Consider the following 14,377-nt stretch of genomic DNA (forward strand, 5'->3'; position numbering starts at 1 on the left):
TTCAGAGATCCTTCAATCATGGATTGATAACGTTAGGATGCATTAGGTTTAACTTTCCTGTAGGGTTGGACAATAAACCATAACATGTCGGATTTGTTGTAAAATTTATGTTGATAAAGATAAACTCTGGACATTTTCACTCTATGGATTAATCTAACAGCGTAGTAAACACATCAAAAATAAACGTAACTTTTAGTGAGAAAAAACTGCCATCCAATATTAACCAAAACTCAAAGATCTTTAGGACAACCTGCCAAAAGAGTGGGGTTTAACTTGAAGAAATTATAACAAAAATATTACCTGGAAAGAAATGTCAGGATAATATTTTTGGCATATTGCCCAGCCCTACTTTCCAGCATGAGATTAATTAAAGAAAAACATATTGTTTCATGTTGATTTAATATGCTGAGGACATTTTTATAATCCTGATTACTGTTTTCTCCTGCAAACTGAACTGTAATTCTGTTAAGAGCAAAATAATGATGAAACGTTTTCAAGAGCACAAGCTTATTCCCGCATGAATGCTGGTGCTCAGTCTTGGGCAGGGTTTTAAACTAGATTACATCCATTTAATATAGGGATCCACCAACTTTAATTGTCTTGTGGCGCTTCTTTTAAAGACATAGAAATGCATTTCTGTAGAGGGATATTTTTATGTGTGAATGTGACGCATGATGTTCTTCACATCTTTTTATCGAAAACATTACTACTTCTCAGCGAGACCATAAATTAAGCAGAACGAGACACATTAAGAACATTAGTTTAGGCAATGGTTATTTGCTAGTTCAGTTTCATGTAAAGACATCTCTGATATCCTTCTGTGTGTGCTAAAAGCCATTTAAAAAGATGCAAATCAATAAACCAGCAAAACATAATCCACAGTATTCAGAGAGCTGCATGCGGTACGAGAGTGTGTGAAGTTCATCGCTTTTCAAACCAGAAGAAAGAGTGACTCAGAATGTACTCATGAGTCACTTCTTTTTAAGGTGTGAATATTTGATCAAGCCTAGTAGAATTCTTCCTGGTGGCCTGCATATTCTGTTTGTTCATAATATATCAGCAATGATGTTCCTTTATGTCTGCAGCTGGCGTTATGCTTGTTCCGGAGAGGAGAACAGAGGATGGATTTGAGCTACACTTTGGGCTAAACTACCTGGGCCATTTCCTGTTAACCAACCTGTTGCTGGATGTGCTGAAGAAGTCAGGCAAACCTGGGAAATGTTCCCGGATAGTCATTATGTCTTCAGCTACACACTATGGAGGAAGATTAACTCTGGATGACTTGCAGGGAAGGTTAGAAGCTTTTTTGAATTATAATTGAGATTCTTTTCTTGCCTCAAGCCTTTTTGTGAACGGAAAGGACAAGCTGAATCTTAAAGGCAAAGATTTAATCTTCCTACTTATATTTAAAATTAAAATATATTCGATTGTGCCCAAGGCCACTGCTGAATATGTAGTGGTAGACAAAAAAGACGTACAATTAGGGCTGGGTACCGAGTTCGATACTTTTTAGGTACCGACCGAATTGCGTCGATACTATCGAGTATCGAAAAATGACATGTTGTTCGGTTCCAGATTTCGATACCTAAGGTACTCGTCAACGTCAGTGCTCAAACAAGTACATATGAAATGCACAACAACACACATAAAGTCACTCACACACACACACAAACTCTACACACACAAGATGCGCGGAACTCTCGGAATTTTGAATTCAGTCCGAGCAAAAGGGGTCATTATTTTTTTTATTTTGTACTCTTCTCTGATATCCATTTATAATCTTATCAATCTTATCAAAAACATAATTTAGAAGTAATAGGCTATATTCTTTCCTGATTTGATCCCCCTCATCAGAACGCTCTGTATTAATAGACATGGCAGATTGTAGACTCGGAAGTAAATGCCCACTGCTATGCTTGGCTAACAATTTCCCAATTATAATTACATGATTCTTTTGAGGTGTTCTTAGCCAGATTAATAATGCTAAATGTAGATCTGAAACGTCTTGCCACATCTGGTTTGAACAGGTTATATACATAGTAAGAAAAATAAAAAAAAATTCTGTTGTGTTTTAGTGAAAGTAATCTATAATTTTGCTGCTCTCCGTGTTTCTGTTGTTGTTAAAATAACCGCGTCATCCATGCCAGCGTACGTCATAGAGAGAGAGAGAGAAGATAGAGAAAGACAGCACGTGCACACGGAGCTGAATAAAGCGCATTTGGCTTTAGATAAAAATACTAGAGTAGCCTATATAGCGCTGAAAGATATTTACCATAAACGACCCGAGCACTTGTCATGTGATCCGCTTCGCTATTTTGATGCGCTGCTCACAAAATGGTGCTGCTGTTACGGCTCGCGGTCCGGATGGATGCCGGGTGTGGATGTGGTCAGTCTTTTGAATATTATTTATATAAGGATTAGGACTCGAGTTGCTTTTAAAATATAAAAAATACAATTCCCTCTACCCCAATCAAATCCAAATCCATATTCATATCAGATCGAGTCTGAAGTCTATAAAAATGTGACTCGAGTGCGACTCGGGTCTGAGTCACTAACTGGAGTGGCCATCTCTGCTCTGTAATAACAGACAAGGCAATAGTGATCACGTAATAAAAACTTGTGTGGTGTGACATTACGGTCAAATACAATATAGTCAGCACAGCATCGTCTCAGTCCTTCATCGAATTGGGCCTTGTTTGTAAATTTCTCAGGACAGGGCTTCAGTGAATGTTGATCATCATAAACAAGTTTAGCCAGAACATTGTGGCCTTATATATGAACAGATCAAGAGATTTTAGAGTATCTAGAAAGTTTTGAAACTTGCAGAAACTTTATAAATCAAAATAAAAACCTATATATTAAAAGATCAAGAGATTTTTTTTTTTTTTTTTTTTTTATTCTGTTTCTCTTCTTATATGCAGATCAGAGAATTTTTGATTTCCAGTTCGTGAACTCTAAAAAATGCAGAAGCTTTTTTTTTTATTTCCTAAAACAAAGCAAAAAAAAATGAGTAGGACTTTTTTTTTTATTTCCTAAAACAGTTACCACATACCTGACAAGGTTTCACAAAAATTAACACTGAGTTTAAAAGTCTAGTAAGTTGTTTTGAAAAATAAAATAAAAAATGTATGTACTGTACTGCTAAAATGAAAAAAAGTAAGTAATTATTTAAACACACTAATAGTTTTCTGATATTAAACACTGTTAAATGTTATTCAATTCTAGCAGATCTCAAAATGAATATCCATTCATATCCATTCATACACCATAATAGTGTGATGCCTGAATTTCAGTGTAGCATTTGAAATGATTGCCGTTTTTATATTTCTATTCATTTTGACAAAAAACAGTATTGGATTTTAATATTAATCATTTATCAGTTGTCATCATGAAAATAATATTATTATCGGTATAAGCCAGAATTTTAATATTGGTGCACCCCTAATATTCTTAAAGGTGAAAATGTCTCCCTCTCTCATATTAAACACAGATCTTCCTGTAGTGCAGATTTGTCCATCCTGTTTGCATCTGCTTTATTCCTCAAAATATTGCACCATTCTATTTTTCCTCAGGTCTGCTTTTATTGCTTTTCAGTCTTGAGAGTCCTCATCCGTTTACTGCAGTCATGTACTGCAGAGACTCAACGACTCAAGGACACTGTCGCTATAACATGCAGCATGATTCAGAGCACCATGCGTCTATTGATTGACTGAATGCAGCAAAGCCTCCTGGGAGGCAGAAAGGGGTGGTTATGAGTGTTACAATAAATACTGACAAACAACAAATCTAATACAGCAAACAAGGTGCCTGTCTGCAACTGCCGATGTCTTCTTGTCACGCAGTATGTTAAATTGGGGTGGGGTGGGGGCTCATGCTGTGGGTTGGCATGGAAGATTCCTAATAAATATGTACTTCAAGGTGAGAGAGGGAGCGAGGCAGGGGTGGGCGCAAAGACATCTGCTGGTATAAATAACGGATAAATGAGTCAGCTGAAAGATTAGACATGGATTCTTGATTCTAGGGCATTCTAGGACTTCGAAACTTGGATAGAAATGCAAGATTTTTGGATTGTTAATGTGAGGGTCACTGTTTCCTCTAGATACCTGAAGGTTTATCTTATACTCAGACCTTCATAAAGCATATAGCATTGTCATGAGACAATAAGATAATATGATTTTAAAAAAATGTTTGGTCACACTTTATTTTAAGGTGTCCTTGTTACACGTTACACGTTACATGTATGTACGTACTATTGCTAACATAGTACGTATTTTTTAATGATCCAATTGTATATATTATATTGTTATTATTGCAATAACAATATAATATATACAATTACACTATATAGTAACCTATATAGTAAGTACATGTAGTTAATTGATATTACTCAGTACTTAAATGTTTAATTACACTGTAACAAGGAAACCTTAAAATAAAGTGTAACCAATTATTTTATAAGTTGAATATTAATATACAACTTTAATAAATTAATAAAATGTTGAAATCAAGCATTTTGTAATTGAACAATCAATCATTCAGTCAAACTTTTCAAATTAACAAGTAAATTATTTAAGTAAATTGTCAGTAATAAAATGAAGAACAAAGATGCTAATCACAAAAGAAAAAAAATAGGCTAAAATTATTTTTTATTAATATGTATATATAAATGACTGGGTATTATGTCAGGCTTTATTGTTGCATTGGTATTGAATGTTTAAAATGCATGTCTTGATGGGCAATCTCGGTGTGTAAAAGAGCTCTAATCATGTCAGGTGTTAGTTCAAAGATGATATCTGCAGAATCATTCATAGCAATGTAATAATTTTGAAACAACTTTCCTTTTCACCTGACGTCCCCAAGGCTTCTCATTTTTCAGCTCTTATTCAACTGCCTGCTGTACAGAGATCATGTCCTCTGATCCCATTGTATTATGAAAAGATAATGTTTTAATGATCCAGTCCATTCCTGGTGCATAAAATCAAGTCTCACCCTGTAGTTCTTTTTTTTTTTTCTTATTGAATATCCTGTTTCATTCAGAAATACGTCATAAAATGAGTTGCAAATTCTGTTTTTGATTGTTAACTAATACAGCAATTATTCAAATTAAATGTATATGGAAAAATATTCTAGTTGCAATAAACTTGAAATAACAGAAATAGTACATAAAAAACTTAAAAAGGTAAAGCTATATAGAAAATATTTAGGCTATAAAGAAATATATAACTGTGTGTGTGTGTGTGTGTGTGTGTGTGTGTGTGTGTGTGTGTGTGTGTGTGTGTGTGAATGATCAGACTTGAAGCAACAACACATCAGCATGCACATTCTTGTCATAATGGGTTTACAAATGCAAATTACAGTAAACAACACATTAATGATCATTGGCACCAAAATAGCTGTTTAACCACACTCAGTGTCTCTCTTTTTTATCATTCTCTCTCTTGCTCAGGATGTGTTATAGTGCTCATGGTGCATACGCCCAGAGTAAACTGGCCCTGCTGCTGTTCTCCTACCACCTACAGGACGAGTTGTGGGTCAGAGGTGACTCTGTAACAGTTAACGCAGTGGACCCAGGCATGGTGGACACAGCCCTGTATGACAATCTGTCTAGCCCTGCACAGCTGGCCAAGAAACCTTTCGCAAAACTGCTCTTCAGGGTAAGGCAAATCATATTGCCCTCTATAAAACATCATTAGTCAAGTTTACTGGAGGATAATAATTGCCTGGACAGATTTGGAATGCCTTATTTCACTTAAATAACTTGTCAAACTTTGGAAAGTCAGCCAAACTAGGCCTGAGTCACTGGCGTGATGGTTTATTCAGACATCTGTCTGTGTAGAGCCTCAGTTTCACTCATGTTTGGGTTCATTTTTTGCCGCTTTTATTGACAGGACCGAGAGAGGACAGGAAATGAAGGGGAATTGGACTAGAGTAGGCACTAGAATGAATGTACTGCTTTTAAGTGGTTTTAAACCAAAAATGCAAATTTTCCATAACAATAGGACAATGATTATTTTCATAGTATAGACGATAACCGTTAAAAGATTTAAAAACTGTACTATTTATGATAAATACATTAAGGAATGAATGAATAGATGGATGGATGGATGAATAAATAATAAGTAAATAGGAAATATATAAATTAAATAATTTTGTGAGGCTTGCATGATAATGCAAAATATAAACTATAGGTAACTATTATTTAGAAATTAGTAGTTGAGAAAGTTTGGTCACACTTTACTTTAAGGTCCAATTCTCGCTATTAACAAACCGTTAACTATGACTTTTGCCTCAATTAACACCTAATTTGCTGATTATAAATAGTTTGTAAGGTTGTTAAGTTTGGGTATTGTGTAGGATAGGGATGTAGAATATGGTCATGCAGAATATGTGCTTTTTAAGTATTAATAAACAGCTAAGATGTTAATAATAGGGTTGCTAATAAGCAACTAGTTAATAGTGAGAATTGGTCACTATACTGAAGTGTTACAGAAAGTTTTGTCTGAAATAAAATAAGTTTAAGATTTTTATATTGTATATGTATTTTTATATTTGTATGTGTTGGAACCCTTACTATTTAAAAGCTCTATTAAATTTTTGTTACATTTTTAAGTTAGATTTTAATTTAAAAAATAACTAATATCCCTGATAACTGTCATTACTTATCAGTCCAATATAGAATTCCCAGCTTTCATATCTAAAACACAATAAATATAGGCAGTTCATGAATATTCTCTCTCAGATACATTGTGTCTGTGTGCAACACGCTTTAGAGTTACTGACAAAGGCCGTTGTGAAAGGTGCACTGTTAAATGTCAACACTTTATGACAAACCCACCTGCCCCAATATGTTGCAGTAAGGCATTGTGACAGTGTGGTGTGTCCCGGGAGACACTGTTTTCACTCTTTCTTTTCTTCTTCTCCATCTGTCTGTCTCATCCAATCTCTTAGAATTCGTCTTGAAATCTAAAGGTTTGGAGCTGTTGTGTCAGGGTGAACAATAATTGGATTTAGATTGTCTTTTTGCTTCAAAGGTGTGTGTGTGTGTGTGTGTGTGTGTGTGTTTTTTTTTTTTTTTTTTTTTTTTTTTTTTTTTTTGTGTGTTAATCAGACGTGATTCTTTCATCTTCCTTAAGAATATTTGTTACACCTCTTGAATTTTAAATCAGTTTCAGAAAATGAATACAAGAATGAGAATAAAATGTACAATACACATAAACATATATAGTATCTCCAGATTTTTAAATGTGATTTTAGACTTTTGGATCTCACGGTTTACAATATATGTTACATGCCACCTATACAGTAAGTACCCGTCTATGAGCTCACTGATGTGTTGTCTCCAAATTATCAAAATTGCTACCATTTTCGCAGGTTGTTTTACTGTCATCCCTCAGCCAATCATTGGTTTTCTTTCTGCTCCATTAAATCCAGCTGAGTTTGTGCTAAAAGAGCTTCAGAGATGATCAGAATAACAAACAGCAGCACATGATAGTGTTGCACGCTCTGTCAGATATATAATTCATTTTTATATGTGAACAACTGTCTTTGGTTATGCGCAATAGACAAGGGAAAGTAGCATACGAAATCCGCAACAGTGGGCAGTGACCTTCGCCTCTTCTCAAAGGGGAATTATTTGTACTACAAAAGATAATTCATTGTGTAATCTTTTGAATACTAATGTAATTTCCGTGAAACTCATACCCTTGTTGTAGTGAGGTGTGTTGATATTGATTTATTGTGATCGTTATCAGCATGGCAATATCCTTTTGCAGGGTGCTTATTTACGAGTCGGGTTGGGTCACGGTTCACGGCGTCCGTTATGTATGCGGCACAGGAATTGCTGTAGAAAACCCAGAAATTACGGGGCTCAGTGAGGACAGTGTGTTGTACGTGTTTAGAAGAAAGGATGACAAATTATGAATGTCTCGAGGGAAAATATCGTTATGACTAAACAGGCAAAGGCATTTAAAATAGAAAAGCACACCCACTGTAGAGAATACAAATTTTCTGCACTTGGCTGACAAAAAAAAACAACAACAAAAAAAATGTGAAGGTTTATCTAAGAGCAAAAAATCTCGTTGAGGAAAAAATGTCAAAGATAATGATGTGTTTTAATAGGTTTTTTGTTTCCTGAAATAAGAGTTCTCTTGCAGTGCATGACGTGAATACTGAATGTGTATACAATTTCTGAAGTTTATTTCTGGAACCGTTTGTGTTCAGAGAAAGAGAGTGACATGACATCCTTCCTATAAATCAAATGTGCTCTCAAAACTGAAGGATACTTGCTTTTAAACACTTATTTTACATTTACACTGCTTTTCCACCAGTGTTTTATTTCTCACCTGACAGCTTTCCAATTGTCAGAACCCAAACTGAGGAATAAAATAATGCTTGGATATAAAACATTAGGGGAGGGTGGTATGGCTGAAATCTTCACCGTATCTGCATATTATCACAATGTAGTTCATCTTCACTTAATATTCAAAAAACAATGCTTTAGAAATTAAATAGCCATGAGTTGTTCAAGGTACTTCATCTCTGTTGATTATTTTCTCTTTTTATTTGGCACTTGAAGGATAAAACATGCTTAAAGGGTTAGTTCAGCCAAAAATGAAAATTATGTCATTAATGACTCACCCAGAAAGCTCTAAATCGGTTTGTAGAAAAACTGAAATTGTATATATATATATTTTTTTATTTATAAGTTAATTTATTTTGTAAAATGTACCCAATAATCTTTATTTACGACTTAAAAAAAGCTATATATTTTAAAGTTTACTGTCAAAGCAGCCCTGTTCGCTGATAGCCATGCAAATATATGTGTATACGACCCAGCAAAATTTCTACTGGTTGATGCATTTCTACCATTGCGCGGATATATAGTGTCTGTAAATGTTGTGCTTAGCCTTATAAAACTGTATATAGAGGTGATGAGTCTTTCTGTACCGCAGCTGTTGCTCCATTTCGCCTTAAGCACACAGTATGGCCCAATACTAACAGCTTTAAGAGAGAAGCTTTTCTCACACTCTTTGTGCTGTATTGATTCAGCTCAGTATAGAGAAACATTGTGGCTCCTGTAGTTCAAATCCAAATTCCCTCAGACGAAAGAGATCTAGGAAAGAGAAAAACAGTGCTCAGCCCCAATTGCCTGGCCTCAAAAAGAGCCGTTTGAAGTACAGAATCTGGCAGCGGTTATAGAAAAGTTCGGCCGTCCTGTGTAATTGATCCGTCTGGAGGTCAAAGTCCAACTGACCGTCTGCATATCAATCTCACCAACTGTGCTGCCCAACTTTTAGATCTTCTGATGTGGAAGCGAGCCATAACATTTGCAATTAGAAGGATAATTTGAATAATTAACCACAGCAGCTGGAAAGCATCATGTGTAAACATGAGGCAAGAGTCACGTGAGAAAGTGTATGAATTAGGAATAACAATAAATAAATTGAATTACATAAGCAAAAGCCCCAAAATAAAGATAATTTAAGACATTACAGTGTTTTGGCAGATAAGTAATGAATTCAATAGCCATTACAAAAAATTGCTTTTCATTTGATCTGCGTTTTGCATCAAGAGCACAGGATTTTGAGATGTCATGTCAAAAGGGATTCACCAAAAAAAAGAAAATTCTGTCATCATTTGCTCGCCATAATGTTGATCTAATCTTGTATAACTTATATTCTTCTACTGAATTCAAAGAATCCCAGTGAAAAATAGATATACTAACTTGTATTTGAAATACATTTATTTCATGCTATGTACACTACAAATACATTTACATATTTATGTACTCAGTAAAAATACCCTGCACCTAGACTTGTGTACTTAGTCTGCTAAATTGGATTTTAATTAGTACACTAATTTTGTACTTAATGCACTTTAATTGTACAGAAGTAGTGCTGAAGTCCAACTATAGATATAATAATGTATATTTAAAGGGATAGTTCACCCAAAAATTTAAATTCTGTCATTAATTACTCATCCTCATGTCGTTCTAAATCTGTAAGACCTTTGTTTATCTTCTTAACACAAATTAAGATAATTGTGATGCATTCCGAGAGCTCTCTGACCCTCCCATAGACAGCAAGGATCCTTACACGATTAAGGCTCAGAAATGTAGCAAGGAGATCGTTAAAATAATCCATGTGACATCAGTGGTTCAACCATAATTTTACGAGAATACTTTTTGTGCGCGAAGAAAACAAAAATAACAACTTTATTCAGCAATTTGTCTCCTCCGTGTCGCCCTATAGTGTCATTTTGGAGAGTATTACATACGTAAATATTGTATGCAACGTATGTACGCAGATGCGCTGTTTACCTTCAGATCAAAGCATGAACAGCGTATCCGCGTATTAGGGATGTTCATTTCAACCAGTTAACCGTTAACTGACCGTTAAGAATTTTGACCGATTAATATAATCAGTTAAACGGTTTAAAAAGTCATTTATTTATTTATTTTCATTAATTTATCAAAATATTTAAAAGATTTGCTGCATGGTTAAAATATGCTACATGTAAAAAAAAACAAATTGTTTTTTTAGAGAGAGAAAAAAAACATGTCACGTATAATAAGTCGCATTTTATTATTTCATTCAGAAATAGGCCTAATGCAACACAAAATGTTTACAAACATTGTAATAAACTGTAAACACAGCTAGGCTATTTTAGTTCCCCTCACTCCACAACAAATCCTTTCAAGTAACAGTATTATAACAATAATTAAACATAGGCCTTTAAGAAGTTATAGCAATATAAACGACAAGCCAAAATGAAATCATTTAGGCTAAAACGAAACTAAAACCAACGTTGGGTCTCTCATTCGACACAAAATCAAATATTTCCGTATTTGCAATGTATTTGAATGGCATATTATTATTTATTATGCAGCCTTCACACGCGTTCCAATATCTACGTAAAACAAAATGTTTTGCATAACATCACGGTGGTAAAATTAACCCCCGGGAAACAAATATTAGTATTTTTAACGGGTCACAGACACTTATCCTTTCTAATTTAATTCAATTCTAATTTAAAATAATCTTGTCAGTTAACAGTTAATAAACAAGCGTCGGTTGTTGGTTAGGAAAAATAACCAAAATGAACATTCCTACACAGCTTACATTGTTTACAGGTTTATTTACCAAAGCAACTTACAAGAAAGTGCACATGTAAGTGGCAATTACCAGTGCTAGCAGCTAAGGATATATGTCAAGTACTAGGGTTAGACTTCAAGTGCTAAGAAGAACACTAGAGCACAAATGCACTGTAACATTGCGATGGCTGTCACGTACAAGGACCATGAAGTCATTGACACTGGCAGAAATGAAAAATGTATATTTTACTCCAGGAATCAGGATCATCTTTCCTGTCCTTCTTAGATATTTAATATCCGTCTCTGATGAAATATCTGTGTTGACTTCATCTCTGATTCCTGTCCATCCACAGACGCCTGCAGAAGGAGCATCCACGGCCATCTATGCTGCAGCTGCCTCCGAGCTGGAGGGGATCGGAGGACTGTATCTGTACAACGGACGCAAGACAGAGTCTTCAGCACTTTCTCATGACCAACGGCTGCAAAACAAATTGTGGAAAGAAAGCTGTGCTCTAGTGGGTCTCCAATAAACCTGAGAGAACATCAGCACCTGAGCTCCTGATCCCTGAGACTCGGGCCCTCATCTTACAGTCCATATAACATCCACCTGAAAAAAATTCAACCTCATGCCTTAAGTTAGTATCCCTATTTGCCGAATTGTCCCTTGGTCTTTAAATCATCTCATTACCTTTATAGTGTTCACACAAGCCATCTTAGACTACATCTTGGGAACATGTACCTCAACAAAATGTGACAAGATCGCTGTTTTCCATCCTGAAACGGCTCTCTTCCTCCTCACTTGGGAACTCTTGGGAACACTTTTTCCCTGAACTAAGCAAATAAAACAGTGATTTTGACTAATCTAGTATCTTGTTCTCTGCTAATCCTTTTTGGGTGCTTAATGAATCAGGACCGTCGCAATGGCTATTCTACTGATTTTCCTTTGGAATTTGTCAACAGACTATAAAGACAATCGAAGGATAAAAGGATTATATGTGAAATCTCTATCTCTCTTAACTGGGCAAATACCAGCCTGTGTCTGTTGATTCTCTAAGTTTCCGTGCTAGGATTTTGCGTCTTTCTTTGTTAGTATTGTTGTATATCTTCAGTGGCGCCTACGTTGGGTTATTCCACCCATCAGTCAGTGTCATTCCTCCCTCTGCCTACCGCATCTAATTGTCTAAACACAAACTGCAGAAGGGCTAAGGGGGAAAAACATTTGTCTGGCTAAGCCCTTCATTTTTCATTCCCTCACTGTGCAATTTGCAATGCTGTGTTTTAAATTTAACCACAAAAGAGACGGCTGCCCTCATGCCAGGTGCCTCACCTTCATTTACCTTCTTTCTCCCAGAGGGGGAAATTTTGTCCAACTGTTCTGTTCGTAACTGTGACGTGCTCAGGTTTTGTGATTCCAATGTGTAATAATGTAGTTGGTTTTTGTTTGTTTTTTCAACAGATTTTCCTTTGAGACTTAAAGGGGTCATATGACATTGCTAAAAAGAACCTTATTTTGTGTATGCAATGTGTTTATGCGGTGTAAGGATAAAAAAAACCACATTATTTTCATATAATGCACATTATTGTTTCGCCTCTATGCCCCGCCTTTCTGAAACATGTCGATTTTTACAAAGCTCATTGTTCTTAATAAGCGAGGTGTGCTCTGATTGGCCAACTATGCAGTGTGTTGTGATTTGCCAAATGCCTCAAGCGTGTGACGGAAATGTTACGCCCCTTAACATACTGTGGATGACGTCTCCCAGCAGCACGAGACTCAGTCCAACTGCTCTGTTCGTGCACATCCCATCATCGGTTCTCTTTTAGCAGTTCAGTCAACGTACTGTTAGGAGTAACTGAATAACTCTGGATATTGGTGTATTCCGGGTCAGAGGAAGTGTCAGGAACGTTTATAAACTGAATAACTTAAGTAATTTGTGGATTAGTGCGTAGTGCTCAACCTTCATAAAATGCGCTCACACAAGAAGATCCGGTAAAATGAATATTTAGGTTGAATCCGACATCACTAGACTGTTCTGGAACACATTACAAACATTTGTGTCCAGTCAAATTCTGATAAAAGACTTAACCACTGATTACGCGTTGCTAGTCGTGTCCCATCTTTTTTGAAGGCCAAACAAAGTAGTTTCACTTTCACAACGAAACACAAAAAACAGTGAAACTCCACAGACATGGCAGCAGTGGCAACAGAAGAGAATAAAAGTTACGAAACAGTCCGCTCACTTTCTTTGCGTGAACATTTGGACGGATTTCGTTGTGTGCAAATTTTCACTTACATCATGAAACTCAGGTCATGTGGGGGCATGTTACTTTCTTTGTGTGAAATGACGCTGTTTTTAGGATGGCGTGGTTGACTCTTAACTTTTATAAAGAATATCTCTTTGGGTTTGAGACTTTAGTCTTTGCAACTTTACAGATCTTCTTTATGCACCAAGAGCTTGTAACACTCCAAAGAGAAAGGAAAAATTTAAATCGCATCATATGACCCCTTTAACTTTTAAATATATTCAGACATCCTATTCAATTATTATTATTATTATTATTAAATATGTAATTACCCAAGGTTGATGTGCAATAGCAAACCAGCTAATTAAGTCTTGAAATAATGGAAAATTTAAACATTTTCCAACAGAAGATGTCGCTTCATAAATACCAATGTATAAAAGTACTGTAAAATGAGTTGCTTTCTACTTTGGTAAAGTACCACTTTGACCTGTTAAATTCTAATTTAAATGTACTAGTGTCAAAATGTGCCTGTTATTTGTGTGTTTTATGTGGTGTCAATCATGCAGTTGACCAAATGTGTTCACATTTAAACCTCTCTAATTGAGTTCATTTTCTGTATGGTACATGGAATGGGATATGAAGCTTTTGGTTAAAAGAGAGATGACGATATTCCCCCATTTGCATTGCTTTTGAGAATTTGCTTTTATCATTGCCTAGTGTTGCTTATTGTACTCTAATTATGCACTAATTGAAGTGCTGCTGTATTTTAATGTATCTAGCATTATAGGAAGAGTAAAAAACTTCCATGCACAGATAATAATGATCCAATAGATTAATTATATGGTTGTGATACTGAGAAATAAATTAATAACAGTGTTCGAAGGCACCAAATGGCTGATGATAAATCAATCGAGAAACAGTCTCAATACAAAATGTGCAAAGAGGATTTTGTGTACTTGGCTCCTCAGCCACATGCACTGTGAATGAGCCCAATGTTTCTGTCATTTGTGTGTGTGAAAGAGAGGGATGGAGACTGAGAAAAGA

The 14,377-nt window shown here is 35.5% G+C and overlaps 1 protein-coding gene across 4 annotated transcripts in view; it reads left to right on the top strand.

Annotated features, from left to right (window-relative positions):
- The window catches only part of dhrsx (dehydrogenase/reductase (SDR family) X-linked), a 37,747-nt gene extending 25,099 nt beyond the window's left edge, over positions 1–12,648 (top strand). For all 4 annotated transcript variants that reach the window (XM_042716440.1, XM_042716439.1, XM_042716437.1 and 1 more), the window contains 3 exons: positions 1,086–1,293; positions 5,447–5,654; positions 11,446–12,648. In XM_042716440.1, coding sequence (XP_042572374.1) covers positions 1,086–1,293; positions 5,447–5,654; positions 11,446–11,622 — 593 coding nt within the window. In that variant the 3' untranslated portion in view covers positions 11,623–12,648. The remainder of the gene's footprint in view (positions 1–1,085; positions 1,294–5,446; positions 5,655–11,445) is intronic.
- Positions 12,649–14,377: the final 1,729 nt, after the last annotated feature.

Source organism: Cyprinus carpio, chromosome B1, assembly GCF_018340385.1.
Source record: "Cyprinus carpio isolate SPL01 chromosome B1, ASM1834038v1, whole genome shotgun sequence".
Classification (NCBI taxonomy): Eukaryota; Metazoa; Chordata; class Actinopteri; order Cypriniformes; family Cyprinidae; genus Cyprinus; species Cyprinus carpio.